Source organism: Mytilus californianus, unplaced genomic scaffold (assembly GCF_021869535.1).
Source record: "Mytilus californianus isolate M0D057914Y unplaced genomic scaffold, xbMytCali1.0.p SCAF_27, whole genome shotgun sequence".
Classification (NCBI taxonomy): domain Eukaryota; kingdom Metazoa; phylum Mollusca; class Bivalvia; order Mytilida; family Mytilidae; genus Mytilus; species Mytilus californianus.
In genome coordinates, this window is record NW_026262676.1 from 1,484,804 (window position 1) to 1,502,192 (window position 17,389).

General features: G+C 30.2%; 1 protein-coding gene across 2 annotated transcripts; it reads right to left on the reverse strand.

The window, feature by feature from the left end:
• Positions 1-474: 474 nt before the first annotated feature.
• Positions 475-13,895, reverse strand: LOC127732776 (uncharacterized). 2 transcript variants are annotated; one of them, XM_052241961.1, is made up of 13 exons: positions 13,591-13,895; positions 10,033-10,189; positions 8,524-8,606; positions 7,266-7,385; positions 6,126-6,392; positions 5,464-5,520; positions 4,732-4,806; positions 4,079-4,144; positions 3,519-3,599; positions 3,012-3,077; positions 2,447-2,491; positions 1,629-1,703; positions 475-893 (listed from the first exon to the last, which is right to left on the reverse strand). In XM_052241961.1, the coding sequence occupies exons 1-12, from the start codon at positions 13,594-13,596 to the stop codon at positions 1,635-1,637; spliced, it is 1,092 nt and encodes a 363-aa protein (XP_052097921.1). In that variant the 5' UTR covers positions 13,597-13,895; the 3' UTR covers positions 475-893; positions 1,629-1,634. The 2 variants fall into 2 exon arrangements, with proteins under 2 accessions (XP_052097921.1, XP_052097920.1); XM_052241960.1 differs by having other exon boundaries at positions 1,629-1,716; positions 13,591-13,893.
• Between the last annotated feature and the right edge of the window lie 3,494 nt (positions 13,896-17,389).

Sequence of the window (17,389 nt, forward strand, 5' to 3'; positions counted from 1 at the left end):
TTTTAAAAACTTTTAACTGCAGACTGTATGTTATGTTAACAGGAAGAATAAAGAGGTCCATTAAAAGGTAATATACGGATAAACAGGAAATAAATTTTTAAAAAATTTCCTTGTAGATACTAGCTTTTGAACATAAACAAGCTTCTGTCCAAGTTTGGTACAAATCCAGGATAGTTTAAGAAAGTCATTAAAATTTTTAAAACTTTAACCACAGAGTGAATGTAATGTTCACTGGCAGAAAAACTAAGTCCATTTATAAGTAAAATACGGTTAACTCATCCCTAAGAAGCAGCAAACCAAATATTAAGTCATTTTGTTATGCATGTTCTGAGAAATATCTGTTGGACTACTTGGTCAGGCAGACACGCAAATAAGCACAAAGATTGGATAGCGCTCACTCCTAGAGTGCAGGTATTATAACTTTAAGAACCAACGAGGTAGCTGTATGGTGACGCACAAATACACATAGGAAAGTTAAGTTTAAACTTTTTAATAAATAAATAAATAAATAAATTACTCTCTTTAAAAACAGATCAAAACATTTGTTTGTCACTATGAATAATAAAACATCATTCTAACATAAGTTCTTATACACTGTCTTTTGTCACAGTTCTTTAAATCACATTAAGAACCATCGAGATAGCTGAATGGTAAAGCACAAATACAAAACAGAAAAGTTAAGTTTAAACTTTGCAATAAATAAATAAATAAATTGTTCTCTTTCAAAACAGAGCAAAATATTTGTTTGTCACTATGAATAATAAAAACATCATTCTAACATAAGTTCTTATACACTGTCTTTTGTCATAGTTCTTTAAATCACATTTTCTTCAACAATGCAGTATCTTTAATCACTTCTCTAAACCCATCTAACACATATTTGATGCGATAGCCTGTAAAATAAGAAAAGAGCATATTTAAATTTAAACAGATAACAACTAAATATTGTTTTAGAAGTATTCATGTTTGAATTTAAAAGGACATATCTATATGAAAATCAAGTTTTCAAGGTGTGCAGATTATTAATTGAAAACTGATGCAGCTTTTGATACAGAATATTATATGAGAGGAGTAATGATTTCATCCATTTGTATGCTTCTTGGCAAATGGGGTATGTAAAAAGCATGGAATCCTCTGTCCTGCCCAGAACTGCTTAAGGTTTCTCTTTTTGAGGTTATTTGTTTATACAATGTCTATTATGAAAATGTTTTAGCACTTTTTTTTTAAATCTAATGTATAATTAGAGAACTTCTGTGATACATATGCTACAAAGGCTCTTCTTCAGTTACACAAAAAAAATTAATATTTGAAAATTCATTACAATTTACATAATTGTTTTTCATAGTATGAACCAGTTCATGCATGAATTTTATTTTAAGTGGAAATGCACGAATAGTTCAAGCAGTTACTATAATTTTTTGAGTAAACATCAGTTCTATTCAATATGCATGAAGTATTTGCAAATGGACATTAACATTAATAAAAATCAATCCATCAACAGATTTTGACAATATCCCAAATTATAAAAAAATGATGATTTGCTGACTGCATGCATTTAGTTACTTGTATTCATACCACAATTTATTTTTCAATGGTATAACTTATAATTATGAAAAATAATAACTAACCGTCTTTTAAAACTGCAGTAATAACAGCATCGTACCATTTCTTATCATTGGAATAGTAGGCAGACACCTTTTCACCTTTAGTAAAGACCTAAAATATAGAATTTATTTTAAATATTTTCACAAACAAATACTGTTAAAAAGAATAGAAAAGTAATGCAGTAATTTTGAAGGTAAAATGCATATTAATAGTTTATTAATTTCTCATATTTGTGGAAGACAGCACAGAAGTTTTGTTGTGTCTAAATAATGTGTAAATTACACACAGCAGAACCCATACAAATTGTATTTTAAACTGAGATCAGAGTTAGACAACTCTCAGCTAATCTGTCTAGATATGTTAGCAAGTGTAAATGCTGGACATTGTTAGGCTAAAAATAGTTTAAGAAGTATTTTTTTAATACTAAATTGACAAACAACCATTTTTGCTGCATTATTTGTTTAAGACTGCAATAAATAATTGGAAAAAAAATATCTCTGGTTGAAATAATCCATACAAGTTACAGGCCATTAGCTGCAAGATGATAATTTTATTTCCCGATAAGGTTTCATACTTCATAAATAATAACTAAATTTTAGTTATGTTATTGACAAGATGTCTTACCATAGATTACTTCACTATTATTTTTTTTCTTTTAAACCAAATTGAGCTAATAGACAAAACTGTCTATAGACAATGTTGAAAAACATATGGTGACCTATCAATGTTAAAATCTAGGTAATTTGGTCTCTGGTAGACAGTTGTCTCATTGGCAATCATACCACATTTTCTTATTCTTATAAACGATGAGAAAATTAATTTAAAAAAAAATATATATTACATGAATCTCTTCTGTCTGGTCATCTTCTTGTGTTTTTTCTGCACGCTTTCAAAATAAAACAAATACAAACATAAAAATATGGCATAACAGTATCATATTAAACATGTTAAAAGTCGGGTGATGATTATTATAGAAGTAAAAGAGAACGTCAATATGATATCTTGTAATTGTCATCTGACTAACTTGTACAAAATATGTGATGATTTTGCAAATAGATATTTGCTTATTTCCATATGATTGAGTATAAAAAAAATAAAATGAATTTCAAACTTATCTTTTTGGTATCAGTACATCTTTTTTTAAACTTTGTTTACGATCCACATTTCTTAAATTAAGACTTTTCTTATACTCAACAAATTACACATATATCTAATAGATGCACAAAGGTTGATTGCTATTTATATGTTTGCATATAGATTAATATGGGTCATCTTAAAATTGTGTATTTTAGAATGTAGTAAATAATCAATGAACTTTTTAATAAAAGCTTGCAATTATCAACTTGCTTGAAATAAGAAAAATTACGATCCACTTGGCTTAAATAACTAAAACCATGCATTCATACCTCACGGAGTCTGTCAAGGATGTTTAGAAGCTCTCCTTCTTTGTTTCTTTTTCTGCTACTGGTTGCCTAAAATAAATGTCCCATTTAACAATCAATTATGTTAAGGATGTTAATTGACTTCAATATGTCAAAAGTTTATACTTCTGTCTGAAACTGGATCAAGATTCATATTGCCAGGTTGAACAAAATATTGTTCTGGCAATAAAAAGGTGTATAATAATGATGTTTTACATGAATAAACCAAATTCAGATATGTTAAACTATAAATCTGACTTTTATTGTACAGAATAAATTGTTTAAAAAACTATTTTACACCAATGAAAGCACAATGTCTTTTCTTTCAGTTGTTAATATGCATTTAATGATTAGGTAGCTAGAACTGAAAACCAAATTCATAAAAAAGCTCAATTTTTTAGTGATACAAGAAGATAATTAAGGCACCATAGCTAACACATTTTAAATGTATCATTAACTTTTATCTACTGGCATCTTAATCAGATAATTTACCTTGGAAGTGGATGGTGTTTCTGGAATGGTTCTAACTTGTGAACCTGTTGGTGTATCAGGAATGACATCCAACTCTTCATTCTAAAAGATAAAAAAAAATTCTTTCATAAAAGATCATATAACAAAAATTGAAAACTTCTCATTAGAATAGTATTATATTGTCATATCAGTTGTTGGCTTACAATCAAATGGATGAGGGTATCGATGTGACATTTAAATTTCACTTATATTTTTTTATGATATCTCGATTTCTGAAAAATCTGAAGTAAAAATTTGAAGAAAAAAAATATTTAAAGAACATCAAACTCTTAATGGCTTTATGGGTTATTATAATGGTTCAGCATAACACATGCATTGAGTTTTTTATTAAATCAAGGGTGATTGTCTTTTACGCTTAATCAGTAAGCACCATAAAAATTCAAAATGTGCTTGTCCATAAAAATGTGTATTGTAACATCTGGATATTAGTTTACCACGTTTTGTTATAAATGCATACAAAATTTTTACAATTAACATGATTTCACAAAATTAAGGGTGACCTATGATAAAATAAAGCTTACCTCAATTGTAACCTCCATATCTTGTTCTCTGAGTGAGAGGTCAGTGTCATCAAATTCATACACATCCTACAAAAACATTTAAAGAGTTTTCAATATATATTATTATGTGATGTAAATCATAGAAAGTCACTTCAGTGTATATGAGAAAATACATATCTAGGAAAAGCAACCTAAATTCATCAAGTGTCTATGTTCATTAAATTTTAAACAGCTAAAACTGCTAAAGCCTTAAACCAGTTTCATATTGTAGTTGGTACAGGAAAAAAAATGTAAATGAGTAGTATTTATACATCTACATTCGCAAACTGATGTATTTGATCTGCTACAATTGTTAAATAACATACTTGCCAATGTAATCATATATTTTAATAAAACTTGGTAGATTGAAAGATTGACATATTTGATTGTTGATGACCGCCTGTAAGCCTCTACATGTTTTGTTTTTTTTTCTTGGTTTGGTTTATGTCTAACAGAGGATTCATCGATAATTAAACACTAATGTGTGGTTCTTATTTTTAAAAGCACTCTATCGAGTTGCTCAATAACTTCCTGTCCTTTTCTTGGTATGAACAGGTTTGAAAGTGTGAAAGACAATTGACTGACAATCTGATTGACATCTTACCACTGCCGCACACAAAGTAAAAAAAAAGTACCTGATCTGGTGTCTGATTTCTTTCAACCAACTCTTCCAACTCTTCAACTCGGGACTTCAGTCGAAGAATTTCATTCTACAAAAAAACAAATTCAATGTATATGTTTCATTTAGTTATGTGTTGATGGGGATATTTCAAATAATTGTTGCAATTAGGAATTTGTTTCTTAACTTTTCCAAATAAATGTAAAGTATTGATTTGGAAATGTGGCAACAAAAAAGAAGAGATTATTAGACTATTTACTATTTACAATTCTGATTCTGTTAGTACACAATTTTCACTCAAGATGTTAGACAAAAGGGGGCTTCTGCAATTTAAATTGGAAGTTATAAATCAGTGTTCTTGCCAATTCTTTAAGAAAATAACAATCGATTTAAAGTCTTTAACCTGATATATGATTAAATGGAATAAAAAGATTTAAAACATGGAAGATTACATATAACACAGATAAGTTCTTTACATCCAGGTCTCTCTATATATATATTTCAAAACAGACTGTACAACACCATCTATAAATTACAGCTAGAATTCTTTTAGTGATTTGAACATCGATTACCTCTAATATAATAATGTAAATGAAAACAAAGATATAAATTGAATTTTATTTCAAGCAGAAATATCATGACTAAAATAGACACCTTGTTCATCTCAATAAATGTGCTAGTCCTATGTTAGACAGAACAAGATTTGAACTAAAAGCAAATATTTCACATCTCTTTTTATATATCATACCTGTAACCGTCTCACTGTTGGGCCACTTGGTGTGCTGTTTTGACTCTGATGCTGAAGCTGAAAGATGCAAACAAAAATTGATATTGACTGAAAAGAAAGTTAAGCTCTTTTTAATTAACCAATATCTTTACCAGAGTCAACAATTTACAAATGGACATTGATCCTTGTCTGTTATGGAGACAGTGTATAGAACTAAAGGTGTTTTTTTAATTTCAAAAATTTCCTCAATTCTTTTATTTTCAAAATTACTGATTGATACTACATCTTCTCCAACTTAAATAGGTTACAACAACCTGTTATTTGTGTTTCATTGGCACTGGATCACTTGTTTGTAAAATGATAACTTTTCATAAAACTAACGCTGTAATAATTATAACATTTTTTCAATTTGTTACTGTCAATTTGTCATTTTATATAATGTTAAGATATAAAAACAATATGGACTTTGCTTCACAAAAAGATTACTTGATGCTTGTAACTACAAAAATATGATAAAAGGAAATATACACCATTTGTTATCATTATTGTTATGATAACAGGGGAATATATGATTTTCGATATTTAAGATATAAATCAACAGAAATACACCATATTTAACAAAAACAGAATGCTGCTGTTCTTTAATCATTTTTCTTTGTTATTTCCTTTTACTTATAAGTTACCTTTATATCTTTGGTCTGTTGACGAAACTCTGGCAGATTGATCAGTCCGCTATTCAGTTGACTTAGATGTCTGTGCACTACTACTTCCGATTTGACACCAACAAGATGTTTAAAAAGTCCTGGTTTAATGGTAGTTTCCTTCCTATTTGATTGGTGCAGTAACCCAGCATCATGGGAGTTGATTACATCTATAACCAGGTCAAAACAGCACTCTGGAAGGGTTGACAGGTAAATCTGTTCCTTGAATGAACCACCAAAAGTACCTTCCTGGAATTAAATGTGTTACATTTCAACAATATTTCATTACATTTAGTAACTACACAGTCCTGAGAGATGTTCTATTTTCATTCAAAACAGTAAAAAGATCATGTTCTTATACACAAACATTTTTTTTCAATCATGAGAACTGCCGAAAAAGTTATCGTATTTGTGTGACAAAATTATAAGACATAATTGCCATGTTCATGTCATCAGAAATGCAACTATAAGATTAAAATTATATCAATCTCAATACATTTTTTGTCCAATATAACATCACATTAATATTTGAACTATAAGTTGAATGTGTTTGCCATTTTAATAAACCATTATCCTACATTTCTATATATTGATTATAAAAAAACATTTAATTAGACACATTGCATTCTGGTATGTTGTGAGTTTGACTTTTGTCGATTTTACATAATAAAGCTTTTGTTGAAAGTTGCACAACTCCGAACCTTTTATAGCTGACTAGGCATGTGTGGGCTTTGCTCAATGTTGAAGGCCGTACAGTGACCAATAGTTGTTATTTTCTGTGTCATTTGGTCTGATGTGAAGAGATGTCTCATTGGTAATCATCATGATCATACCACATCTTCTTTTTTAAATGTATACATCATGTACATATTATTTTCCAAATGTGTGTACTGTATTAAACCCAACTTATTTAAAAGTGATACTCTATTAAGCATTTAGTCTTTTCTGGACAATTTTGCACCAAATTCATTTCATGATTTTTTGGTATCATAGTTTTGATCTATGTTTGACATGTTGGGAACAATTTAATTTTCAATTATTTTCTACTGATAAGTCGAAAATAGAGGGCCTGCAAGAATAAATAAGCTGGCTGTTATCCTGATATATGAATTTTAAACTTACATGTTTTGCTGGGTTGAAGCCTAAAAGAGGCATCACCTTCTTTCTCCACAGTCTGTTAGAGGTGTTTAAAAAAGTTTGTCTTGGTGCTGCCCCTGAGTCTGGGTGGGCCTCTCTCATGATCTACAAATATACATTCAGAAATTTGTACTACATTACTACACAAATGCATATCATACCATCATATTTAGGGCAATAAACTCATTGTTTAATTGTTAACTTTCAAATTCAGGCTGATATTATCCACGTTTTTTACTCCGAAATTAAAATTGCTGGCGACGGGCCTAGTTTTGAGAAATAAAGAGAAAACTTGATTTTGATATTTTATCTTATGTAACATTCAAATTTGTAATTGAACTAATAATTTACATTATCCCTATCAAAATGCAAATTTAATATAAAAATCCAATAAAAACACAACTTTCAATTAATTTTGAAGGACATAAACTCATTTAAGATCTATTTAAGTTTTTTCTTGAATCCTTTTCATTGACAAGTATTTTCAACTTCTACCTGATGATGGAAAGGGTTTTCCAAGAAAATATCACAACAATCACACACAATTTGAATCCACTGTAGCGAAAAAAGGGGATGCAGACTATGTACCATGGCACACTTTAAAAGGCCTAAAGGGCAATTACAATAACAGTTTTAAAATTACAACTGTCCAGAATGACCTTTTATATATTCAATTTCAATCCATAATTTATTGACCTAGACCATTGTATTACATTTTGAAAAATCAATTTGGGCATATATCATGCATAAATACCCTTTTATATTCAATTAGCATCATGTTCTAGACCCTCATGGGTGGTCAATAAATGGTCAAGGCTGTTAGTGTAAGTGAAACCAAAAGAATTTTCAAAACAAAAATTTCATTTCAAAACCTTTTACAATTTTAGACTTTGAAAATTTGAACTGCACCAAATATTACTAATCAAATGATTTTGTCTGCTTGAATATAAATCATAATAAGGAATCAAGACCGCCAAAATAAAATAAAACAGGTTTTTAAGTACATGCTATACATTTTCATGACAGTACATGATACAAGTAAAAAATATTGAAGATTGAATAAAAGTTCATAAAATAAATCATATAACATGTATAATATATATTGTTTTCACAAAGAGGCACACCATTTGAGAAATGAGACTACATGGGGTTTTCTATACCATGTATACTGAATCACCTTGTGTGTACTCAATCTGTATACACCATTTATCAGATGTGATAAAATTAAGAATCTAGTACTCACCCTGAGTTCTTCATGCAGACTCTTATGGACAAATTTTGTCTTTGTCTTTTGTGTTGGCTTACTTTTGGCTGCTGGTATTTCCTCTAAAATTTTCAAAAATAATAAATTCCAAATTTTCAATCATTTGATTTTTTTTTTACATTAAACATGTTAAATGATTAAGTAACTTAAGCTGTAATTAAGAAACACATATATTTACAAGTTCCATGATCTGTTTATCATAATAGCAATGTATCTGTTTTAATTATTATATCTAAGTCACAGTGTTAAACAGAGATTTATCATCATCAGGAACGCTCAAACCCTTTACTTTCAAAATCCTGACATGTATAAAGATGTAGAAACATAAGAAGCTATATAACCATAAGAAATCAGAATTCTTTCATTTCTAAAACTAAATATATTTTGGCATTGCACAAGATAATATTTTTTTCTGACTGTTTATCATGTTTATGATGTCTTTTTTATACTAATAAATCCATTGGATGTGTACTGATTTATTATTAAAAACGTAATTGTTATGGGATGTGGGTATTACTCATCTTTGAAGGCCGTACAGTGACCTATAGTTGCTTACTTTACAACATTCGGTCTCTTGATGAGGAAATTGTCTCATTATATCACATCTACCTATTTTTATATTAAAAACATAGTCAAATTCATCCAAGGTCAACTTTGCTTTAAGAAGTTAGAACAGTCACTCACCAGGACAGGACTGATTTTTTATAATGCTGTGTATATTTACTCAAATCCAGTACAATTTTAATTAATGAACCTTAGTGAGCGCGCTCACATACCCCACGTCCCCACATTGTCTTTAGAAATAAAATATGTGTAAGAAAAAAAAATAGTATAAGAAAAAAAAATTGAATCATAATTTCCTGTCAATATGCACATCTACATAGTATGTCCTTATTATCTAAAAAGGTTTCATGAAATTCTGTTGTGAGGTATCAGAGTAGTTGCGATGACAAACTGTTGCAGTAGTACATTGAAGCAAATAAGTTCAAAGGGGCGTAACTCCTAGAAAAAAAATTGAACCGTAATTTCCTGTTGATATGCACATCTACATAGTATGTCCTTGTTATCTAAAAAAGTTTCATGAAATTCTGTTGTGTTATCAGAGGAGTTGCGATGACAAACTGTTGCAGTAGTACATTAAAGTAAATAAGTTCAAAGGGGCGCAACTCCTAGAAAAAAAATTGAATCACAATTTCCTGTCGATATGCACAACTACATAGTATGTCCTTATTATCTAAAAAGGTTTCGTGTAATTCCGTTGTGTGGTTTGAGAGGACTTGAGATGACAAGAAACAGGACAGACAGACAGACAGACAGACAGACGGACGGACGGACGGACAGACGGGTCAAAAACATAAACCCGTTGCGTGGGGTATAATAAACAAAAATTTGTGTCTTTATATATATTTGTCAAAAACAACAATGAAATTTATATAAATCAATTGTATTAGAGAACAATTTTATTTATTTAATCAATAAGATTAATACCTTCTATTCTTGCAAACTGAAGTTGAAGACTGTCAAGTGTATCCTGAAGGTCTGTTAGAAAGTTGGATCTTGATTTCCTGTTTTCCAAAGTTGTGAAGGTTTTATCTACAGCTTTGTATCTGTGCAGGGGGAGGCCTGCCAATATCTCTTCTTCTGCCTGAAGATAAAAAAAAATAATAAAAAAATGTTCTCAACTTGTCTTAATAAGCATGTAACAAGAGTGGAGCAAGACTGAATACACTAATGACTAAAATACCTTGTACCAATAGCAATATTAAACTAGAGGCTCTAAAGAGCCTGTGTCGCTCACCTGTATTTACTGATGCTTTGGAAATCATGTAAAATAAGGTTAAAATTATAATTAATAGTATTAGATATTAGATATTATAATGATATCTACGATAATAACAAAAAACTGCAAAATTTTGTAAAATTACTAACTCAGGGGCAGCAACCCAACAACGGGTTGTCGGATTCGTCTGAAAATTTCAGGGCAGATAAATCTAAATCTGATGAACATTTTTGCCACCTGTCAGATTTGCTCTAAATACTTTAGTTTCAGAGATATAAACTGCATTTTACCCCTATGTTCTAATTTTAACCAAGTCGGCCATGATGGTTAGAAGGCGTGGTCATCGGACACATTTTTTTTAACTAGATACCCTAATAATGATTATGGCCAAGTATGGTTAAATTTGTCTCAGTAGTTTCAGAGAAGAAGATTTTTGTAAAAGATTACAAAAATTTACGAAAAATTGTTAAAAATTGACTTAAGGACAATAACTCCTAAAGGGGTCGACTGACAATTTTGGTCATGACAACTTATTTGTAGAACTTACTTTGCTGAACATTATTGCTGTTTACAGTTTATCTCTATCTTTAATAATATTCAAGATAATAACCAAAAACTGCAAAATTTCCTTAAAATTACCAATTCAGGGGCAGCAACCCAACAACAGGTTGTCAGATTTGTCTGAAAATTTCAGTGAAGATAGATCTTGACCTGATAATCAGTTTTACCCTATGTCAGATTTACTCTAAATGCTTTGGTTTCAGAGATATAAGCCAAAATCTACATTTTACCCTTATGTTCTATTTTTAGCCATGGCGGCCATCTTGGTTGGTTGGCGGGGTCATTGGACACATTTTTTAAACTAGATACCCTAATGATGATTGTGGCTAAGTTTGGTTAAATTTGGCCCAGTGGTTTCAGAGGAGAAGATTTTTGTAAAAAGCTAATGACGACGGACGCCAAGTGATGAGAAAAGCTCACTTGGCCCTTCGGGCCAGGTGGGCTCAAAATAAAGAATATCAAATTTAACTTTGACCTTGTTTCAATTTCAATGAAATCTCAAATCAACTTATTTGAATATCTGGGGAGGGGGGAACTCATATCAATTCACCTGAGTAGAGGACTCAGACCAAATTGAAATAAAGTCGTGTATGATTGCATTTTAAAATTTCACAAAACCTTAATATTATGATCATAACTTGCTAAACCTTAAATTTGCCATTTAAAAAGATTTCAACATAACATATAATATTGACATGATTCAGTAAGAGTCCATCCTTTTTTTAATGTATGGATAGTTCATTGATATGATTTTTTTATAGCAAAAAAATGTGAGATTAAAGAGAGATGATCTAATTTTTAAAACCATAGTAAATTAATACATTTTGTGTAAGTGACCTAACCCTGGAAGTTATAAAAATGCAAGTTGCTTTCAATGCTATTAAAACTTTGGAATCCTGAACTTATGTGAAGTAGGTTACTTAGGCCAGGAAAAAATATTGTTGATTCCCCTAACCCGGTCTATTTTAAATGGCCAGGTCAGTTATTTTTGGGGAATATGGTAGAATATGAAAATAAAAATTCTGGCCCCCATTTAGATGTTTGATTTTATAGGTGAAAATAAATAATCTAGCTTTTACTTCGCATATGAAAATAAATATTCTGGCCACAAATATTTAATATGTTTAAGATATTTTTGGCTCTCTTTAATCTTCCAATAGTGATAGATCATTCAGTATGCAAAATTTGAAAAGAGCAATTTTTTTGTCAGGGGTAATTTTGAGGGCCAATAGATTACACCCCTTCCTTTTGACCTGAAAAAATAAAAGTTTATTTCTGAAATCTTCAACATCAATAAGATTGCTACATTTGCTGGAAATTTTACCATTCCATACTTTCATATCAAAAAATTTATATATAGGCTTCAATTTGACTGCTCTTTTTGTTTGCAGTTATATGTGCATCCTAAAAATATGTTGTGTGTATCACATAAAATACAAGTTAAGGCGATAAATTTATTCTGAAAAAGGGGTGGGGGCAGTTTTGGTGCGTTTGTAGATCAACAAAAAATAAATATTCTGGCCTTGATTATGATCAGAGTGAAAATAAATAATCTGGCCACCTTACTTTTTATTTTGTAAGTTCCCACAGAGAATCTCACCTTAAATTCAAAAATTTAAAGTGCCAGGATGTTTGAAAATGTGTATTGGTTAATTTTGAAATAAATATTCTGACCTCTTCAAATTTGCCAGGCCCCCACCTCAGAAATGTTCATCACTGAAAGGGGCATATTAGCTGTCAAATTCATGTTGACTGATTTGACTCAAATTCTCATATTTGGTTTATAAAATACTAAAACCTATACACATGATGCATGTATATATATCAAAATTACAATAAGTCTGAAATAAACAGTTAAAAAAGTGTGCTCCAAAATATATTATATTAGAATTTCTTGTGTATTTTAGTCTAGACGCCCTCTTATCAACTATCAAGATGACCTCTGAAGACTGCCGATGGTCATATAACCTGATATAAACATAAACATAAATATAAACAGATAGTGAACTCATGCAATTGGAATTTAGGTTTGATTTCATTTCATTTCATAGGTTGAAAAAAAGTTAATTATCGTTTTTACCTGTAAAAGAATGATTTTTTGTGGATCGAATCAGTCAATGAAATAGTTTATCTTTGTTTCACTTTCAGTGTTGACATTCTTTTCCTTTTAATGGCTGAACACAACTTGCATGTGTAACCAATCTCTAGCTAATGTCAAGTTAGCAAGTGAATAATTCAACAATGATGTTTCTTTGCTTATTTTGACAAAATCTAACCAAATTAGATGATTTTAAAAAGCGAAATATTATTTCATTATTTCATTTTTATTATGATTGAACAAAATCATATTCTATTTTCCTTCATATCTCGTAGCTAATGCCCATGTTTCAGTAATTTGGTGTCCATTGGCAAAGACTTAACATAAGGGAGCAAGCATTTAACTTCAAGATGGTGGGGGGCGGGGGGGGGGGGGTATGTTTTTTTTTCTTAGTAATTTTTTTTCATGCAAAGCGCGAACAAATTTATCTAGTTTTCGACACGATCAATTGGTTATTTTTTCAAAATGTAACACTAATCAGGTTTGGTGGAAATTTGCATTCAGAATAAATTATTTCTGTCAAATGAACTGCTTGACCAGAATATTTTTTTTCATCAAATTGGGGATCAGAATATTTTTTTAGAAAAAAAGACACGTTTCGTGTTACCTGCATGCATAGGCTCTGCTTTAGTTTAGATAGCTGCAGAATCGTAGCTCATAAGTCCTTATGATATACTTTTTCTGACAATTTACGCAGCTAGGCTCTAGCATGGAAAAACTTATGGCGGCTTTTTAAACATAAATCTGGGCACCTTAATTGGATATAAGTAATGCATGTGATATGCAGAAATTATCGACACGAGAGAAACCAGTCAATGTAAATAAATAATTTTAGAATCTGGTGGGAAATGCCAAGAGGTTCCGGATTATTAATCAGTTATTACAATAAACATTCATGCACTACAAAATTAAAAGGCTAAGATCTATAGCATGGAAACTGAAACGAACTGTCCTCCCATATAACCAACCTGAAATTAAACTTCCCCAAAGACATTTTGAGGTTTGGGTTTAAAAAAACTCATTTTCAAAGTTTTGCGAAAATCATGACCCACAGATATAAATCATATAAATCGTATATTTCATAGCAGAATCATACACTTATATAAGACATGTACAATGATTTCAATTGGTCACATTTTATTTAGACGTGAAAAGTTCATAACCCATTTTACTTATACATAATACTCTCGATGGAAATGTGTTTATGACACCTTACAGTGTGACCCTTAAAAAAGAGATTCATCCTCCCCTCAGCCTCTCACAGGACAAACAATAATAAATATATCTATACCTTTTAAGATTACGCTATTTTTATAGAAAAAAAATATATTTCATCTTAATTTCTCGATTTTATCACATTTACAAATTTACTGAAAATAGCGACTCACTCCTATAATTAACGTAGTAAGTCTAACCATAGACATATAATATAATTGTATTATTTATGTCTCTGGTCTAACGTTGAGAAGTGAGCCAGTATATCCCAAACTTATACATGGGCCTTAAATTCGAACGTAAATTCTTAAAGTGATTCATTAACCGTTCTAACTTTGACAATTTTAACTTTCTTTATTTCAAATTAAATCAAGCAGCTGAAATAAAGATCTTAAAGGTGAAAGTACTTACCTCGTCTTCATCAGTTGAAATCTTCACGTCTATTGTTGTCACTTCACCTAAGGAAACTTCAAGTACGGGGAACAGACCAGGTTTGTTGGTGCAGGCAAACATCAGTGTGTTGTTTTCTGAATCACTAGTGAACCACCAAAAAAGGGCTTTGCTACTGCCCGAAGCCATACTTTGCGTTAAGATTAATTCACTTTAAGAGTTCGAATGAAAGGTGCGTAGATATGAACTCTGACAGGGGAAACAAGTCTTAAAATGAGAAATTAATTAGCCAATCATGTGATTGACCAATTAGGGTTGGTAATTAATCAGGTATGGTCATTCTAATTGGTAGACCAATCACTGATAACTGCATAATATGAAATGGGAGGGGCTAAATTAGAAGAAAAAACGAACACTTTCTATTTTTTTTTATTATATAAATTATTTACGTTTTTGAAATAAATGATAATCCTAAAAATTTAAAAAAATAGCTGAAACCTTTTATTTCAAATGTTTTAATTTGATAGTGGCCTACATTGTATGTGTTGTCGACAGTCAGAAATACACAGTATTGTACATATCGATGATTTTATATAAAAAAAAGATAGAATTAAAGTTACGTTTATATAAGGCTGGTTAGTATCTGTAGAAAGTAGCGAAAAACGTACTAGGTAATTGAAAAATAAAAAAAATAGAATTTAGTTTTGACGAATATATATAAAATTAAAATTTAGTTCCCAAGAGTTTTTAGATTACTGTTAAACAGTTATAATTGCCAATTTTTACCTCAATTGCGTAGTAGTACAAAATAATGTACACTACAGCTGAAATTGAAAAGGAAGATATACTGATGTGGGTAGAGAATTACTCGAAGGCAGTGGGTTGAAAACGAATATCACTTTGTATTAGTATGCCCTTGCCTATAGATGAATTTGGTCGTAGCATTTGTCGAAATTGAATTGTCCCTATATTACAGTATTTATTTAAGTTAACGTCTGATTAACTTTTAAAACAAACACATTCATTATTCTAAAGAAATTGTGTAATTACATAAAATTCGCATGGTCATTCAGATCTCATATTGTTACTCGAACTGATTTGTTTTCTTTTTATGTCTTTTTGTATTGCTCTCTACTTTTTATCATTTGTCATGTTGTAAAAGTTCGTTGCTTAAGCATAATGCTTTCTCCAATAACTCAAAAATGTTTTGTAAACATTCCTGTTATTGGTGCATACAATATTATTTCATTATTATTAGTATATGTATGTATCCTACAAGCTGTATTGCTTTTGGAATAAAGTATTATTAATGTTAAAAAATATATCATTCACTACCACTCCCCTACTAAAGAGTTATGAAACAAGGTTAAAAAACCGTCTCCACTCAACACCCTTGAGACCTATACGGTCTCTTAAAATACAGCAAATATACATCTCTTATGTTACTTTATATTAATAAGAAATTTCCGACACTTTTCCCAACATGCACTACACTATATTCTTTTTGTCAAATTTTCTTACTGATAAATAGATATATAAAAAGACGTGACATGAGTGCCAATGAGACAACTCTCCATCCAAGTCACAATTTGTATATAAAGTTTTTAAGTTTTTTATTATATATGTCTTTATTCTCATAAAGCCAATGCATGACATAAGTACAGAGATAACAACAATAACTATTACAATATATACAAAACAAGGAGAGAGGTTACAAAAGTCACTAGCCAGGAGGACAAACAAAAGAATTAATATTTTTAATAAATGAACAAAGCTTCTTCAGGACTGGTTTTCGTGTATTCGACATCAGTTGTCGTTGCACAAAATAGGAGGATAAATACTTTATACGTTTTTGATCGGAAAAAAGTACATTCAAATATATAGTGATATTCGTCTCCAAATGGTTGATTATTATATTGATGGCAAACACGGTTTTCTCTTAATACGTTTTGCCACCTTCCTGTTTCAATCGGCAATGCCAATTTGTTATTAGTCGTTCGAAATAGACAAAGAACAACGGTATCTTTCAAGTCCAAAATATTGAAATATTCCTCAAATTCCCACTATATTTTAGTAGTTAATAGCTTTTAATGAATTATGGATAAGCGAATTCCAATTCTGACTAAACTGGTTTAACAATCTTTGCTTTATAACAGCTTTTAACCAATTTTTATTTATGAAATTTTGTGTTTCCCTTATATATAACAAACCACAATCTTGAAATATTTTTTTGACAAATATAATCCATTTAGTCTGCATGTTATAATGAGCGTTCATATGGCGAGAAAGTTGATATGATATAAAGGAAAACTTTTCTTGTTTACCGGATATCAAATTTGCCCAAAATTATACTGCTCGAACTTTTATATCTATGTTGATCGGATGACGACCTAGTTCCCCGTAAACCATATAAATTTGGGTTTGAGGATTTCAGATTTAAAAGTAATTTTCAGAATTTTAAATGTATCTTTTCTAATATCTCATCATTACTAAAACCTCATACTTCGCACCCATGGGCTTGATAATGTTGTAAAAAAAATCAAGCTGACATTTTACAGAAAGCTGATACATCCTTCCCATTTTCAGGACTTCGTACATAGCTTTTAAGGCCTTATCGGATAAATGTTTTTTTGTTTTTTTTTTGTCATATTATAATTCCCTGTTTTAGTAAAAACAATTCCAAAATAGTTAAACTGCTTTACTATCTCAATGTAAAAGTAAACGATTATAGGTTTAAGTACGGTCTTCAAAACGGAGCATTAATTATAGTGTATGGAATTATTCATTTGGCTCTTTTTATA

Coding starts and splice junctions, on each gene's coding strand:
- LOC127732776 (XM_052241960.1), bottom strand. Junction 6,393..7,265: donor GCTTCAACCCAGCAAAACAT/GTAAGTTTAAAA, acceptor ATTTAATTCCAG/GAAGGTACTTTTGGTGGTTC. Junction 4,807..5,463: donor CAACAGTGAGACGGTTACAG/GTATGATATATA, acceptor GTTTTTTTGTAG/AATGAAATTCTTCGACTGAA.